The sequence below is a fragment of the Entelurus aequoreus genome, linkage group LG09 (genome assembly GCF_033978785.1).
Source record: "Entelurus aequoreus isolate RoL-2023_Sb linkage group LG09, RoL_Eaeq_v1.1, whole genome shotgun sequence".
In the NCBI taxonomy this organism is placed as follows: domain Eukaryota; kingdom Metazoa; phylum Chordata; class Actinopteri; order Syngnathiformes; family Syngnathidae; genus Entelurus; species Entelurus aequoreus.
The window spans coordinates 71122470-71139543 of record NC_084739.1 but is presented as its reverse complement, the minus strand read 5'-3'; the positions used below and the strand labels follow the sequence as shown (position 1 = coordinate 71139543).

Below are 17074 nucleotides of genomic sequence, written 5' to 3'. Positions count from 1 at the left end.
TGCGTCACGGACCGGTACTGGTCCCCGCACCGGTGGTTGGGACCACTGATATAAACCACAAGTAAGTCTTTTAAATATCGTGTAAAATCACAATAGGTCCCATTAAAAACAACTTCAGTACTTCACACACACACCAGTTCATTTGTACTCATTGCTTGAACATTTATCCGACTACTGAATACATATTTCTCTTATTTTATTTGCAGACCAAAAGAGAAACTCCAGATTGGTACCGAAAAGTGAAGCAGAATCCCAAATAACGACTGGAGCAAACATTCTGACGTTTTGACCTCATCTTTGTGTTAGTTTTGTTGACATATCAACTTTCTCCCAGCGTCCCGAGCCTTCCCTTGTTCTCCCACGCGCTCAGATGTTCCACAGGTAACACATTCCTCGCCAAGTGCCCAAATATTCTTCTTTCCTGGCGCCCTCTGCCGTGATTGTGTCCATCTATCATAACATCATCATGCTTTCCACTCTGCCTGGGTCTTACGTCGGACGCTTGGCACACTTTTAGCACCTCCTCGTGCTCTAAGTCAATCCAGCTGCTAGTTGTTGTTGTTGTTGTTGTTGTGGTTATTGATGCTGCCGCTCAGTAATTATGGCGTGCTGTACTTCGCCCAACAAGCTTCTTCCTTTCATACCTGGCCAGCTTGTACGGACATTTTTTTTCATTCACATCCTGCTTGTAGTTTTGATCCTGTTCTTTAAAGCGTTCAACAAAGTCAATTAAATTCCCAGAATTTGCACAGTTGTATATATAGTTTCATCATGTGAAAACATGCATTTCTAAATGTGTGTCAGATAGTTGGATGATCATTAAACCGTCTTTCTTTCACACTTTTCAGGACAAATATACAACGGCACTGTTATTAAACCCTCAAGTGTTGCACTGACTTGAAATTTCTCACACTGCCCAAAGCGCTCCACAGAATCACCCCATTGTAATTGTAGGCTGTTTTGCTGGATCAGCACCAAATTTGGTACGGACCTTTAGGGCAGTGGTCCCCAACCTTTTTGTAGCTGGGGACCGGTCAACGCTTGAAAATTTGTCCCACGGACCGGTGGGAATTTTTATTTATTTATTTATTTTCATAAAGAAATACAATCATGTGTGCCTACGGACTGTATCCCTGCAGACTGTATTGATCTATATTGATATATAATGTATATATATGTATATATATACACTACCGTTCAAAAGTTTGGGGTCACATTGAAATGTCCTTATTTTTTAAGGAAAAGCACTGTACTTTTCAATGAAGATAACTTTAAACTAGTCTTAACTTTAAAGAAATACACTCTATACATTGCTAAGGTGGTAAATGACTATTCTAGCTGCACATGTCTGGTATTTGGTGCAATATCTACATAGGTGTATAGAGGCCCATTTCCAGCAACTATCACTCCAGTGTTCTAATGGTACAATGTGTTTGCTCATTGGCTCAGAAGGCTAATTGATGATTAGAAAACCCTTGTGCAATCATGTTCACACATCTGAAAACACTTTAGCTCGTTACAGAAGCTACAAAACTGACCTTCCTTTGAGCAGATTGAGTTTCTGGAGCATCACATTTGTGGGGTCAATTAAACGCTCAAAATGGCCAGAAGAAGAGAACTTTCATCTGAAACTCGACAGTCTATTCTTGTTCTTAGAAAAGAAAAGGATATTCCACAAAATTATTTGGGTTACCCCAAACTTTTGAACGGTAGTGTATATAAAAAAAATGTTTTATTTTTTATTTTATTTCTTACAATCAGGCCGCGGACAGATTGGTACCGGGCCACGGCCCGGTGGTTGGGGACCACTGCTTTAGAGGACTGACAAGCACATACGTGTACAATTTGAGCAGTGTCGGTGGAAAAACACGGCCGCAATCAAGCAAAACGTGACTAATTGTCCATAGTCCAGCCAGTGTGTGCTGTACATGTCCCACACCTTAAAGGTAGTACATGTCCCACACCTTAAAGGTGGTACATGTCCCACACCTTAAAGGTAGTACATGTCCCACACCTTAAAGGTAGTACATGTCCCACAACTTAAGGGTAGTACATGTCCCACACCTTAAAGGGGAACTGCACTGTTTGGGGGGAATTTTGCATATCGTTCACAATCATTATGAGAGACAAGAAGACAAAAGTCTTTTTTTTCTTCTTTTTTTTCCCGCTTTCTAACATAAAAATCATCTTGTTTTACGTGGCTAGCAATGCAGCTAATGTTAGCAATCAATGCTACCTCTAAATCACTTTCAAAATGCTTTCAAAAAGCGTCAACAATACTTAATTTACGTTGTGTAACATGTATAATAACCAAACTGTAACAACATTGTTATTGTATACTTGCAGTGTGTATATTGTACATATTACATATTGTTATGAAGGTGTCTGTTACTACATTATATATATACTTGCAGTGTGTATATTGTACATATTACATATTGTTATGAAGGTGTCTGTTACTACATTATATATATATATACTTGCAGTGTGTATATTGTACATATTACATATTGTTATGAAGGTGTCTGTTACTACATTATATATATACTTGCAGTGTGTATATTGTACATATTACATATTGTTATGAAGGTGTCTGTTACTACATTATATATATACTTGCAGTGTGTATATTGTACATATTACATATTGTTATGAAGGTGTCTGTTACTACATTATATATATACTTGCAGTGTGTATATTGTACATATTACATATTGTTATGAAGGTGTCTGTTACTACATTATATATATACTTGCAGTGTGTATATTGTACATATTACATATTGTTATGAAGGTGTCTGTTACTACATTATATATATATACTTGCAGTGTGTATATTGTACATATTACATATTGTTATGAAGGTGTCTGTTACTACATTATATATATACTTGCAGTGTGTATATTGTACATATTACATATTGTTATGAAGGTGTCTGTTACTACATTATATATATACTTGCAGTGTGTATATTGTACATATTACATATTGTTATGAAGGTGTCTGTTACTACATTATATATATACTTGCAGTGTGTATATTGTACATATTACATATTGTTATGAAGGTGTCTGTTACTACATTATATATATACTTGCAGTGTGTTTATTGTACATATTACATATTGTTATGAAGGTGTCTGTTACTACATTATATATATACTTGCAGTGTGTATATAAAACGTTAATGGAGGGTTTTGAAGTTGATTAACCGCATCTTTTAAGCGTTTATTATCTTTAAAATTGTGGGAAAAAAAGAGACTGTTGTTCTTGTCTCATAATAATTGTGAACGATAGCAAAATTCCCCAAAAAAAGTGCAAAGGAAACTGCTTTTTTACGGTAAAATTCTGGCAACTGAGCTGACAGTTTTTTTTATAAACCATAAAAATAGCTGTAGATTTTCCAGTGTATTACTGTAAATGGCAAAATGTAAAAACAGTAAAATAAAAAACTGGCAGCTCAGTTGCCAGAATTTGATCATCAAAAAACAGTTGTACTGTTTTTTGATAAATAAATAACACTAAATAATAATAAATAATAACACTAAAGTGCTGTAAAAAACACAGTTAATTTCACAGTTTTACTGTAAAATCTATTCTCATTTACATGTACAATTTGATGGAGAACTTACTTTGAAAAAATGTATCAAGCAGATAAAAAGTATTTATTTTATATATTTATATTAAAATGTATGATAATATCTGTTGCATTATTATATTGGTATTTAAGTTTAAGAAAAGATGTCATTGCAACGACAACATGTATTTTTTTTCTGTCAAAATAAAAATAATGAAAACATTTAGTGAGAAATGATAAAGAACTTTACTGACACATATTATTTCCAGGCTTTCGAGGGCCAAATAAAATCATGGTTTCTTGGCCTTGAGTGTGACACCTGTGCCGTAGGAGCTGTGCTGGACAATGAGCCGGCGCTGCGCACCATGGAGGACAGGAACAATGTGGAGGTAAATCTGCTATTATGGGAGGGGCTTGGAATAAAATACGACGTCCCAAAAGTTCCGTAAAAAAAAAAAATGGATGTGCAAGACAGACCACCTACCATTCCCTGCAAAGTGGCTCATTTCACTTGACTGTTCCTCAACACAGACGTCATAAAGTCATCAAAGCTCACATTCGTGCAATCATACAACATTTGGGAACCAGGCTGAGGTGATAGAAAGAAAGGTCAAAATGTATGTGTGGCCCTATTCGACAAAGTTATGTTCAAGTTGCACTTTTGCATCTCACAGGCTGTAACTGTGGTGCATTCAAGGACCCTTGATTAGAGTTGGGAACAGAGGCGTCATTAGTATTTAAAGACAGGGTAGGCTTAACCAAATGAATACGATAATCGGAAAAGGACTTATCAAAGTTTTTTCCATACAAAATCATTCTGCATGCGTAAAAGGTGTGTTTTAAAAAGCCAGTTTTAACCACATTAGGTCAATAACGAGTTAATCGGTGCATGTAAACATAGTGAGTGTACGTGGGGGCCCTTCAGGAGTCTAATAATAAGAATGAAGTCATATTAAAGAACAAAATGGGTCAACAAAAAAAATATTTCTAAGAAGCAGACAAAGCCGAGGGTTGGCTCTGGAACTAGTTAGTGATTGTGTGAGGGCCCTATGAATATGTCTCACATTTACAAACCACTGGGGGCCACCAGTTGAATAGTCCAAATAATGACGAAAAAGAGAGAATCTAAAAGGGAACCTTGAGTAACACTACTAGTATGTGTGTATATATATATAAAGATACTCATTCCAGATAAAGAGATTCATTCCAACACGCCTGTTTCGTGGTTACTCACTCAAATCTCATGAGTGAGTAACCACGAAACAGGAGTGTTGGGATGTACTACTGTAGTCTGTTTGTCTCTTTCTCATACTACTATATATATGTGTATATATATATATATACTGTATATATATATATATATATATATATATATATTTATGTATGCATACATACTAATATATATACATGTATATATGTTAGAGATGTCCGATAATATCGGTCTGCCGATATTATCGGCCGATAAATGCGTTAAAATGTAATATCGGAAATTATCGGTATCGGTTTTTTTGTTATCAGTATCGTTTTTTTTTGTTTTTTTTTATTTATTTTTTATTAAATCCACATAAAAAACACAAGATACACTCACAATTAGTGCACCAACCCAAAAAACCTCCCTCCCCCATTTACACTCATTCACACAAAAGGGTTGTTTCTTTCTGTTATTAATATTCTGGTTCCTACATTATATATCAATATATATCAATACAGTCTGCAAGGGATACAGTCCGTAAGCACACATGATTGTGCGTGCTGCTGCTCCACTAGTAGTACTAACCTTTAACAGTTAATTTTACAAATGTTCATTAATTACTAGTTTCTATGTAACTGTTTTTATATTGTTTTACTTTCTTTTTTATTCAAGAAAATGTTTTTAATTTATTTATATTATTTTATTTGATTCATTTTTTTAAAAAGTACCTTATCTTCACCATACCTGGTTGTCCAAATTAGGCATAATAATGTGTTAATTCCCCGACTGTATATATCGGTTTATATCGGTATCAGTTGATATCGGTATCGGTAATTAAAGAGTTGAACAATATCGGCATATCGGATATCGGCAAAAAGCCATTATCGGACATCCCTAATATATGTACAGTGTATATATTATGTATATATGTGTGTGTTCTATATATATATATATATATATATATATATATATATATATATATATATATATATATATATATATATATATATATATATATATATATATATATATATATATATATATATATATATGTACACACACACAATCATGGCAATGTAAACAATGTTTTTTTTATTGTGCAAATGTATTAGAAACCAAAAATGTACATAAGTATTGACAGCCTTTGATCAATACTTAGTTGATGCACCTTTGGCAGCAATGACATATACACGACGCCACAAGGTTGGCACACCTATCTTTGGCCACTTCTTCTTTGCAGCACCTCTTCAGGGGTTCCTGTTCCTGTCTCACACTTTGCTCTCCCTGGATCCGTGCAGAATCCGCAGACATTGGCCTTGAGCTGGTGGGCAGCCTACGACGGAGTTTGCTCTCCCGGTGTCTTCCGTTGCGCAATGTGTACTATTTATTGCTCATGTTTGAGTTTTTCCTGGTTTTTACTTTTGTAGCCGCATGTAGAAACGGCGCCGCTGAGGCATCAGCTGGTTGAGTCAGCTCTGTGATCTTTTTTAAATATTTGTTTTCTTTAATGTTATTTGTGTGAACTCCTGCAACCACCTCGTTGTGATTTCAATGCAATGTTTTTAGGAATTGTTTGTCTCCCAAGTTTTGAAGTGAACTCGGGGCCGTTTTTAAATATCTGTGCACCACAGTAAAAAAAAAAAAAAAAAGTGACAACAACCACATCCTCTTCAGCGACCACTGTGGTCCTGGTTTTCCTTCTTCTTTTTACCTCCGTTGGATTTTGAATTGTTTTTTTCGTTTTTCATGGCATTTGTGGCCCCATTCCGCGTGGATCCATAAAAGAACCACGCAGAATGTGCTTTAACCTTGACTGCGTGGAGATGGAGTTCAGGGCGGTGGCCACCGGGTTGCCAGGTCCGCTAGCTCCGCCCTGCACGCCCGCCCCATAGAAAAGTGATGGTGGGCCGCTGGAGGAGGCGAGACAAGTGCAGAGCGGGGATGTAAGCACCGTCGTACGGACCTACTCTCCCTCCCTGCCCGGGCTCGGCTGCAGCAGCATCCTCGTCGAACATTTTTCTTTTCTTGGACGAAGTCTTTCAAAAAACAACAGCAATCCTTCCCCCTTTTTATTCTTCTTTCTCCGGAGGGAAACCCCATGTCTGCGACACTAGCGATGAGCGACGTCGGACATGAGGAGCCTTTCTTCCCGCTGCACAAGGCGTCCTTGGCCGCGGGCTTCCCCATGGAGGACTCGGCGCTGCTGGGCTTGGTGTGCAAGATGAGCGACTCGGACCGAAGCGACTACACGCAGGTAAACACTGCATTTACGCTTATTTCCCGCTGTTTTGTCCTCCAATGGGCGTGGCGGCTGCTTGCTTCTTTTTTTTTTTTTTTTTTTTTTTTTTTTTTTTTTTTGAGCCCCCCACCGCCGCTCGCCTGTTCGTGCGACATTTGCTGCGTGTTGGCGGCCAGTTGGCGAGCAGTTGTCGGCAAGTGAGCCCGCTTGCAAAGGTCCCAGGACAGCAGCACATCTCCCGCATGCAGGCTTGGGTGGTTCTCCCTCCTGGAACCTGGCATGCATGGGGTGGTTCTCCCTCCTGGAACCTGGCATGCATGGAGTGGTTCTCCCTCCTGGAACCTGGCATGCATGGAGTGGTTCTCCCTCCTGGAACCTGGCATGCATGGGGTGGTTCTCCCTCCTGGAACCTGGCATGCATGGGGTGGTTCTCCCTCCTGGAACCTGGCATGCATGGGGTGGTTCTCCCTCCTGGAACCTGGCATGCATGGAGTGGTTCTCCCTCCTGGTTGTAAGGGGCGCCAGGAGTTGGCATACCCGTCAGCGATCCTGTTCTGTCTCCCTGTAATGTTTGTCTGATCTTGAATGGGATTGTGCTGAACATTTTAATTTCCCCTCAGGGATTAATACAATATTTCTGATTCTGATTTTGAACCTGGCTTGCATGGGGTGGTTCTCCCTCCTGGAACATGGCATGCATGGGGTGGTTCTCCCTCCTGGAAGCTGGCATGCATGGGGTGGTTCTCCCCTCCTGGAAATGGAGTGGTTCTCCCTCCTGGAAGCTAGCATGCATGGGGTGGTTCTCCCTCCTGGAAGCTAGCATGCATGGGGTGGTTCTCCCTCCTGGAAGCTAGCATGCATGGGGTGGTTCTCCCTCCTGGAAGCTGGCATGCATGGAGTGGTTCTCCCTCCTGGAAGCTAGCATGCATGGGGTGGTTCTCCCTCCTGGAACCTGGCATGCATGGGGTGGTTCTCCCTCCTGGAAGCTGGCATGCATGGGGTGGTTCTCCCTCCTGGAAGCTGGCATGCATGGGGTGGTTCTCCCTCCTGGAAGCTGGCATGCATGGGGTGGTTCTCCCCTCCTGGAAGCTGGCATGCATGGGGTGGTTCTCCCTCATGGAAGCTGGCATGCATGGAGTGGTTCTCCCTCCTGGAAGCTGGCATGCATGGAGTGGTTCTCCCTCATGGAAGCTAGCATGCATGGGGTGGTTCTCCCCTCCTGGAAGCTAGCATGCATGGGGTGGTTCTCCCTCCTGGAAGCTGGCATGCATGGGGTGGTTCTCCCTCCTGGAAGCTGGCATGCATGGAGTGGTTCTCCCCTCCTGGAAGCTGGCATGCATGGAGTGGTTCTCCCTCATGGAAGCTGGCATGCATGGAGTGGTTCTCCCTCCTGGAAGCTGGCATGCATGGGGTGGTTCTCCCTCCTGGAAGCTGGCATGCATGGAGTGGTTCTCCCCTCCTAGAAGCTGGCATGCATGGAGTGGTTCTCCCTCATGGAACCTGGCATGCATGGAGTGGTTCTCCCTCCTGGAAGCTGGCATGCATGGAGTGGTTCTCCCTCATGGAAGCTAGCATGCATGGGGTGGTTCTCCCCTCCTGGAAGCTAGCATGCATGGGGTGGTTCTCCCCTCCTGGAAGCTAGCATGCATGGGGTGGTTCTCCCTCCTGGAAGCTAGCATGCATGGAGTGGTTCTCCCTCCTGGAAGCTGGCATGCATGGGGTGGTTCTGCCTGCTGGAAGCTGGCATGCACGCGGGTTTGTGAGTTCAGCCTTGCAGGCAGAGCGGGAATGTCGCAGCCGCCTCTTGATGACTACTTGATAAATGTCTGAGTGCTGACGCGCCAATCAAATGACGGCTTTATTTGTCCTCCTCCGACAGGCCAAGTGCGAGATGGACCGCTATCTCTCCCCGCAGCCGCTTCCAGACGGCCAGAAGTCCCAAAGAGACGGCGCCGTGGGGATGGATCACTTCTTCGGCGAGGAGCAGGCCGGGGCGCCGTACACCCTCAACATGAACCTTTACCTTCCCGACATGACTTACCTGAGGGCGGGCTTGGCTCCGCCCCACGAGAACCTCCAAGTCCAAGTCAAGATGGAAGCGGCGGCGCCGCCGTGCTTCTCTCAGAGCCTCCCGCCCACAAGTAGCTGCGGCGCCGCCGGCCATGTCGGCGTCGCCATGGAGACCTCCGCCGTAAACATGGCGGGGTTGCCAGACTTCACCAGCGCTTTCCACCAGCAGGGCGGCGACACCCTGGTGCCGGAGGTCTTCATTAAACAGGAAATGTCGCCGGCCGGGTACGAGCAGCACGACGGCGGCGCCTCGCTCTTCCAGCTCCTGATCTCCGGCTTGGAGCATCACCACGGCGACAACATGGAGGCCCACATGCAGCACACCTTCCGCACATCCCAGCAAGACCAAAGCGCCAAGTCTTCCTTCTGCGGCGGCGGACCCTCTTACTCGCGCCCCCACGCCCACTTCTTCCAGCAGCAGCAGGCGCCCTACCTGCCGCCCTCGCCGCCCAGCTCCGAACCAGGCAGCCCCGACAGGCAGAAGGAGCTGCTCCACACCATGTCGCCGCCTCCTTCCTATGCGGCCACCATCGCCTCCAAGATGGCGGGCAGCACCCCGGGACTGGCCGCCGCCGCCACCGCCCACCCGTCGGGGCAAGCTGCCGCGCCGAACCCCCACGTCCCCGCCGCCACGCAGGTCTTGACCCCGGTGCGCTACAACCGCAGGAACAACCCAGACTTGGAGAAGCGGCGGATCCACCACTGTGATTACCCAGGTGGGAACCAATTATCATTACCTCCCCCAGGGACGTCATGTCTTTGCTAGCACGCGGCATACAAGATGCTTGTTTACATTACTCAACAAAAGTCAGTCCTGGTTAGGATCCTAATTGTGTGTCACTACGGTTGTTTCTTGAAGCTCTTATTAGATTAAAAACAACAACATTAGCTAAAATGCAAGAAAAAAAGCATAAGCATGCTAACATTAACATTCAAACCGGGGAACAGCTAGCATACTTCTAGATGTCACCAAGTAACAACATCCACGGTTTTTAGCTTGAAAAGAACAATATTTGATAAAATGCTCGCAAAAAAACATTAGCATGCTTTTGTTGGCATGCTAACATTACCATTGCTAACAGGGGAACAACTAGCATACTTCCAAGATGGTGCCAAGTCACTCAATCTAGACTTATTAGCTTTAAAAGAACAAAGTTAGCTAAATTGTTAGCTTGCTAACAGGGGAACAGCTAGCATACTTCTAAGATGGCGCCAAGTAAGAAAATCCAAGATTGTTAGTTTGAAAAGATCAAGGTTCGCTCAAATGCTCGCTAAAAACATTAGCATGCTATTGTTGGCATGCTAACAGGGGAACAGCTCACATACTTCTAGGATGGTGCCAAGTAACAAAATCCATGGTTATTAGCTAAAATAAAAACAACCAAACTAGCTAAAATGTTAGCAAAAAAAAAACGTCAGCATGCTAACATTGTAACAGCTAGCATGTGTCTAAGATGGCGCCATGCAACAAAATCTATGATTGTTTGCTTAAAAAGATCAATGTTAGCTAAAAATGCTAGCAAAAAAACCCGTAAGCATGCTAACAGGAGAACTGCTAGCACATTTCTAAGACGGCGCCAAGTAACAAAATTCATGATTATTAGCTTAAAAAGATCAAAGTTAGCTAAAATTCTAGCAAAAAAAACGTTATCATGCTAACGCTAGCATGCTAACAGGTAAGTAAAAGAGGTTGAGTGAGATAGTTGCTGCCGCAGAGACACGAGTGGTATGTTGACGATGGCACTAACTTGTTTGTGCTCATTAAGTGTGCTTGTTTTGCACGTCTGAGTGAGAGCATCGCAATCTTTTATTCAGGAAATTTAAAAAAAAGCAGCCAACATGAGATGTCAGGGGAGCTGGTGGATGTGCAGCCACTTGCAGGCGGCGTGTGTGCGCACGTCTTGAGTGGGGAGGAAGTATGCGTGGCGGCGGAGGGGAGTCAGCAGCAGCTGCACGGGAAAATGTCGCGCTGCCGTCCACATAACTCAAATAAGTGCAGCACAAATTGCACGGAAAAACGTCCGCCGTCATTGCATTGATGTGACTGTTGGAATTGTTGCTGAGTGGCACGTCTGGTCTGACACTAATTACAACTTCCAATACACAACCTTCATTAAGAATGTTGTTTAAAGATAGTAACACTCGCTTTAATAATCTAATAAAGATAAATAAAGATAGTAACACTCGCTTTAATCCTCAAATAAAGATAGTAACACTCGCTTTAATAATCAAATAAAGATAGTAACACTCTCTTTAATCCTCAAATAAAGATAGTAACACTCACTTTAATAATCAAAGATAAATAAAGATAGTAACACTCACTTTAATCCTCAAAGATAAATAAAGATAGTAACACTCGCTTTAATCCTCAAATAAAGATAGTAACACTCACTTTAATAATCAAATAAAGATAAATAAAGATAGTAACACTCACTTTAATCCTCAAAGATAAATAAAGATAGTAACACTTACTTTAATCCTCAAATAAAGATAAATAAAGATAGTAACACTCGCTTTAATCCTCAAATAAAGATAAATAAAGATAGTAACACTCACTTTAATCCTCAAATAAAGATAAATAAAGATAGTAACACTCGCTTTAATAATCAAATAAAGATAGTAACACTTACTTTAATAATCAAAAAAAGATAAATAAAGATAGTAACACTCGCTTTAATCCTCAAATAAAGATAAATAAAGATAGTAACACTCACTTTAATAATCAAATAAAGATAAATAAAGATAGTAACACTTACTTTAATCCTCAAAGATAAATAAAGATAGTAACACTCGCTTTAATAATCAAATAAAGATAAATAAAGATAGTAACACTCGCTTTAATCCTCAAATAAAGATAAATAAAGATAGTAACACTCACTTTAATAATCAAATAAAGATAGTAACACTTACTTTAATCCTCAAAGATAAATAAAGATAGTAACACTCGCTTTAATAATCAAATAAAGATAAATAAAGATAGTAACACTCGCTTTAATAATCAAATAAAGATAAATAAAGATAGTAACACTCACTTTAATCCTCAAATAAAGATAAATAAAGATAGTAACACTCGCTTTAATAATCAAATAAAGATAGTAACACTTTCTTTAATCCTCAAATAAAGATAGTAACACTCGCTTTAATAATCAAATAAAGATAAATAAAGATAGTAACACTCGCTTTAATAATCAAATAAAGATAAATAAAGATAGTAACACTTACTTTAATCCTCAAAGATAAATAAAGATAGTAACACTCGCTTTAATAATCAAATAAAGATAAATAAAGATAGTAACACTTACTTTAATCCTCAAATAAAGATAAATAAAGATACTAACACTCGCTTTAATCCTCAAATAAAGATAAAGATAATCCTCAGTAAAACTGCAGCTCCAAAGATGTCTACTGATGTCCCCTCACTTTGGGGGTCTTCTTGTCACCACGTGGCCCCTAAGTGAGGCACCACCACGTGGCCCCTAAGTGAGGCACCACCACGTGGCCCCTAAGTAAGGCACCACCACGTGGCCCCTAAGTGAGGCACCACCACTTGAAGAACTCTTGGTAGAAGCAACATTCCTCTCCTCATGCAACTTTTGTATTGTGTGTTCCTCCCGTCAGGCTGCAAGAAGGTCTACACCAAGTCCTCTCACCTGAAAGCCCACCTCAGGACCCACACGGGTGAGACCCTCTCAACCTCCTATTTGGGTGTGCACGTGTGGTGTGTGCAGGTGGAGGTGACTCACACTACACTAGCATGTGCTAGCGCTAACACCTTTTTGGACCTCCTTTGTTGAGGTTTTGTCTTTAGCATTTGTACACCTGGAATGCCGACAACACGGTCACAGTTGTGGCCCCACAAACACACACGGTAGTCATTTCAGGCTTGTTGTTGTTGTTGTTGTTTTTAACCAGTTTCAGCACATTTTGGAACGCCCACTTTTACCTCCAAAATGTTGGCCGGCTGACGTCACCAAAGAAGACCGGAGGCAGTTTTGGTGTTGCGTAATAATGTGTGTCGCTAGCAGTTTTATCCCCAAACATGTTATTGTCAGGCAGAATGGGAAGGCATTCTTGCAAAGGATGAGGAAAGTATGGACCTCCTCGCTCAAATTTGGGACAAACCAAGCGAGAGATTTGAATAAATCCAACATTGAAGACTTTAGAGTTTGGGATGGTAATAATGATCATCTATTTTATTTGTAAAAAGCATTTTACGTTGAACAAAAAACCTCAAAGTGCTCCAGTGTGTTTAAAAAATAAATACAAAATAATACAAATAAATAAAAAATCTAAACTACAACTAGCACGCATACATCTAAAAAAAAAGGCTTTTTTAAAAAGAAGGGGTTTTAAGCCTTTTTTAAAAACATTCACAGTCTGTGGTGCCCTCAGGTGGTCAGGGAGAGCGTTCCACAGACTGGGAGCGGCGGAGCAGAAAGGCCGGGCTCCCATTGTTCGGAGCTTTGTCCTCGGAGGTTGCAGGAGGTTAGCCTGTCTCGTGTGGAGGATTTGGGGGTGAGCAGTTCTTTGAGGTAGAGGGGGGGGGGCATTTCCACGGAGGATCTGGTGGGTTAGTAGGGAGACTTTGTATTCAATCCTGAGTGGAACAGGAAGCCAGGGAAGGGATTTGAGAACTGGTGTGATGTGGTCGTATTTGGTAAATGGTAAAAGATTTAAGATGTGGTCGTATTTGGTAAATGGTAAACGATTTAAGATGTGGTCGTATTTGGTAAATGGTAAACGATTTAAGATGTGGTCGTATTTGGTAAATGGTAAACGATTTAAGATGTGGTCGTATTTGGTAAATGGTAAACGATTTAAGATGTGGTCGTATTTGCTAAATGGTAAAAGATTTAAGATCAGGAGCAACATGAGGGGGGGAAAGAAAAATACAATTAGCTGCTATATTCTATTTTGCGTCCTCTTCTACTGATGTTTTTCTGGAACACGGGCGATGGTGTCTATGGAAGGGCAGGAAAGTTTTGTTTTGCTCATAATGTTATTAGGGGGTTTAAAAAGAGTATATTTTAAAATTAATTGCGATTCTTATTTGTAACGATTCCTAAATGATTTTTTTTTTTTTTAAATAATAATTAATTTTTTGGTTTTAAATCTTTCCTGTCCTGCCACATCATATTGTTGATATAGACGAGGGGTGTCCACACCACATGTGTGGCCCGCCCACGTCTTTAATGTGGCCCGCCCACGTCTTTAATGTGGCCCGCCCACGTCTTTAATGTGGCCCGCCAGTTAAATAAGGAATGTGTCCCAGGGAAATTTCAAGTCTCTTTAAAAAGTGATTTGGGACAAAGTGAGAGATTTGAATAAATCCGACCTTGAAGTAATTTGGGACACATTTGGATACATTTGGACTAGGGATGTCCGATAATGGCTTTTTGCCGATATCCGATATTCCGATATTGTCCAACTCTTAATTACCGATACCGATATCAACCGATACCGATATCAACCGATACCGATATCAACCGATATATACAGTCGTGGAATTAACACATTATTATGCCTAATTTGGACAACCAGGTATGGTGAAGATAAGGTACTTTTTAAAAAAAATTATAAAATAAAATATGATAAATAAATTAAAAACATTTTCTTGAATAAAAAAGAAAGTAAAACAATATAAAAACAGTTACATAGAAACTAGTAATTAATGAAAATTTGTAAAATTAACTGTTAAAGGTTAGTACTATTAGTGGAGCAGCAGCACGCACAATCATGTGTGCTTACGGACTGTATCCCTTGCAGACTGAATTGATATATATTGATATATAATGTAGGAAGCAGAATATTAATAACAGAAAGAAACAACCCTTTTGTGTGAATGAGGAGGGAGGTTTTTTGGGTTGGTGCATTAATTGTAAGTGTATCTTGTGTTTTTTATGTTGATTTAATTTTAAAAAAACGATACCGATAATAAAAAAAACGATACCGATAATTTCTGATATTACATTTTAACGCATTTATCGGCCGATATTATCGGACATCCCTAATTTGGACGAATTTGGGACAAATCAAGCGAGAGATTTGAATAAATCCCACCTTGAAGTAATTTGGGACAAATTTGGGACAAACCAAGCAGGATATTTGAATAAATCCGACCTTGAAGTAATTTGGGACAACTTTGGATACATTTGGACAAATTTGGGACAAATCAAGCGAGAGATTTGAATAAATCCGACCTTGAAGTAATTTGGCACAAATTTGGGACAAACCAAGCAAGAGATTTGACCTTGAAGACTTTAGAGTTTGAATGGTAAAATATTCAAGATCAGGAGCAACATGAGGCAGGAAAGACTGAGTCAAATAAGAGCAGAAAAATACAATTAGCTGCTATATTCTATTTTGCGTCCTCTTCTACTGATGTTTTCCTCGAACACGGGTGATGGTGTCTATGGAAGGGCAGGGAAGTTTTGTTTTGCTCATAATGTTATTAGGGGGTTTAAAAAGAGTATTTTTTCAAATTATTTCCGATTCTTATTTGTAACGATTCCTAATCAATTTATTAATCTTTTTAAAAGTATTTTTTTGTTTTTTCAATCCACTTTATTTATATAGCACATTTAAACAACAACAATGTTTCCAAAGTGCTGCACAACAATATTAAAAACAATATTCAAATATTATCCTTAGCTCCACCAATGACTGAATAAAAACAAAAAATAAATAAATATGAAACTAATATAAATACAATATAAAAATAAATATGATTAAAAACAGTTTTAAAGGCTAATTAAAACAATAAATAGAAATGAAAATGTAAAACCCAGAGGAGCACACAACTCACGTAGTGTTAAAAGGCAGAGAATAAAAGTGGGTGTTAAGACGAGACTTGAAAGAGTCCAGAGTGGGAGCAGTTGGAACATGGAGGGGCAGAATGTTCCAGAGCTGAGACCCTGTCTACCCTGGTTTGAAGTCTGGTCCTGGGCACCACCAGCTGGCTCTCGGACCTCAGGACTGTACATTTGGATGAGGTCTGAGAGTTAGCCTTCTGGACTAGCTGCAACCAGGAGAGAGCTTTTTGGCCACTTGACATAAAAACATGCACGACTTGTTCAAAAAGGTCAAAAGATAAAAAGAGTTTGAACTTTGCTAAAAGACGAAGATGATGATAACACGATTTTAATGTGTTTTAAACCTGGCCTGTCCTGCCACATCATATTGTTGATGTAGACGAGGGGTGTCCACACCACATGTGTGGCCCGCCCACACCACATGTGTGGCCCGCCCACGTCTTTAATGTGGCCCGCCCACGTCTTTAACGTGGCCCGCCCGCGTCTTTAACGTGGCCCGCCCGCGTCTTTAACGTGGCCCGCCCCCGTCTTTAACGTGGCCCGCCCGCGTCTTTAATGTGGCCCGCCCGCGTCTTTAAAGTGGCCCGCCCGCGTCTTTGACGTGGCCCGCCCGCGTCTTTGACGTGGCCCGCCCGCGTCTTTCACGTGGCCCGCCCGCGTCTTTGACGTGGCCCGCCCGCGTCTTTGACGTGGCCCGCCCGCGTCTTTGACGTGGCCCGCCCGCGTCTTTGACGTGGCCCGCCCGCGTCTTTAACGTGGCCCGCCCGCGTCTTTAACGTGGCCCGCCCGCGTCTTTAACGTGGCCCGCCCGCGTCTTTAATGTGGCCCGCCAGTTAAATAAGGAATGTGTCCCTGGGAAATTTCAAGTCTCTTTAAAAAGTCTGAAAATGTCAATGCTGCTGCTTTGACAACATAAGTAATTGTGGTCAAGGAGCTTTAGTTATACTCTGAATGGAAATGTGCGCAGCATTTACCTGTGTGACCCAATGCAAAGAACCTTCCCTAGTCATGGTACCAAAATAAAAATCCAAGCAGCACAAAAAAGTCAACACAACCTGCTCACTGAACTTTGTGGTTGTTATAAAAAAATGTCCATGCGTTATTCAACATTCTAAATGACACACATTTAAAGCCATTGCAAGGCATGCTGGGAAACCGACTTAAACAAATTGAAAAACTTATTGG

General features: G+C 41.2%; 2 protein-coding genes across 7 annotated transcripts in view; both read left to right on the top strand.

Moving 5' to 3' along the window:
• Positions 1-747, top strand: part of pibf1 (progesterone immunomodulatory binding factor 1) — a 78546-nt gene extending 77799 nt beyond the window's left edge. Inside the window, exon 19 of the mRNA XM_062059287.1 lies at positions 207-747. Coding sequence (XP_061915271.1) covers positions 207-260 — 54 coding nt within the window. The 3' untranslated portion in view covers positions 261-747. The remainder of the gene's footprint in view (positions 1-206) is intronic.
• The window catches only part of klf5a (Kruppel like factor 5a), a 24207-nt gene continuing 7382 nt past the window's right edge, over positions 250-17074 (top strand). Inside the window, exons 1-5 of one of the 6 annotated variants that reach the window (XM_062059293.1) lie at positions 250-381; positions 3907-3965; positions 6858-7022; positions 8887-9793; positions 12696-12755. In XM_062059293.1, the coding sequence (XP_061915277.1) occupies positions 3942-3965; positions 6858-7022; positions 8887-9793; positions 12696-12755 (1156 nt within the window). In that variant the 5' untranslated portion in view covers positions 250-381; positions 3907-3941. Of the gene's footprint in view, positions 382-3845; positions 3966-6008; positions 7023-7193; positions 7223-8886; positions 9794-12695; positions 12756-17074 lie in introns of those variants that run through there. The other 5 variants (XM_062059292.1, XM_062059295.1, XM_062059296.1 and 2 more) reach the window with 5 other exon arrangements.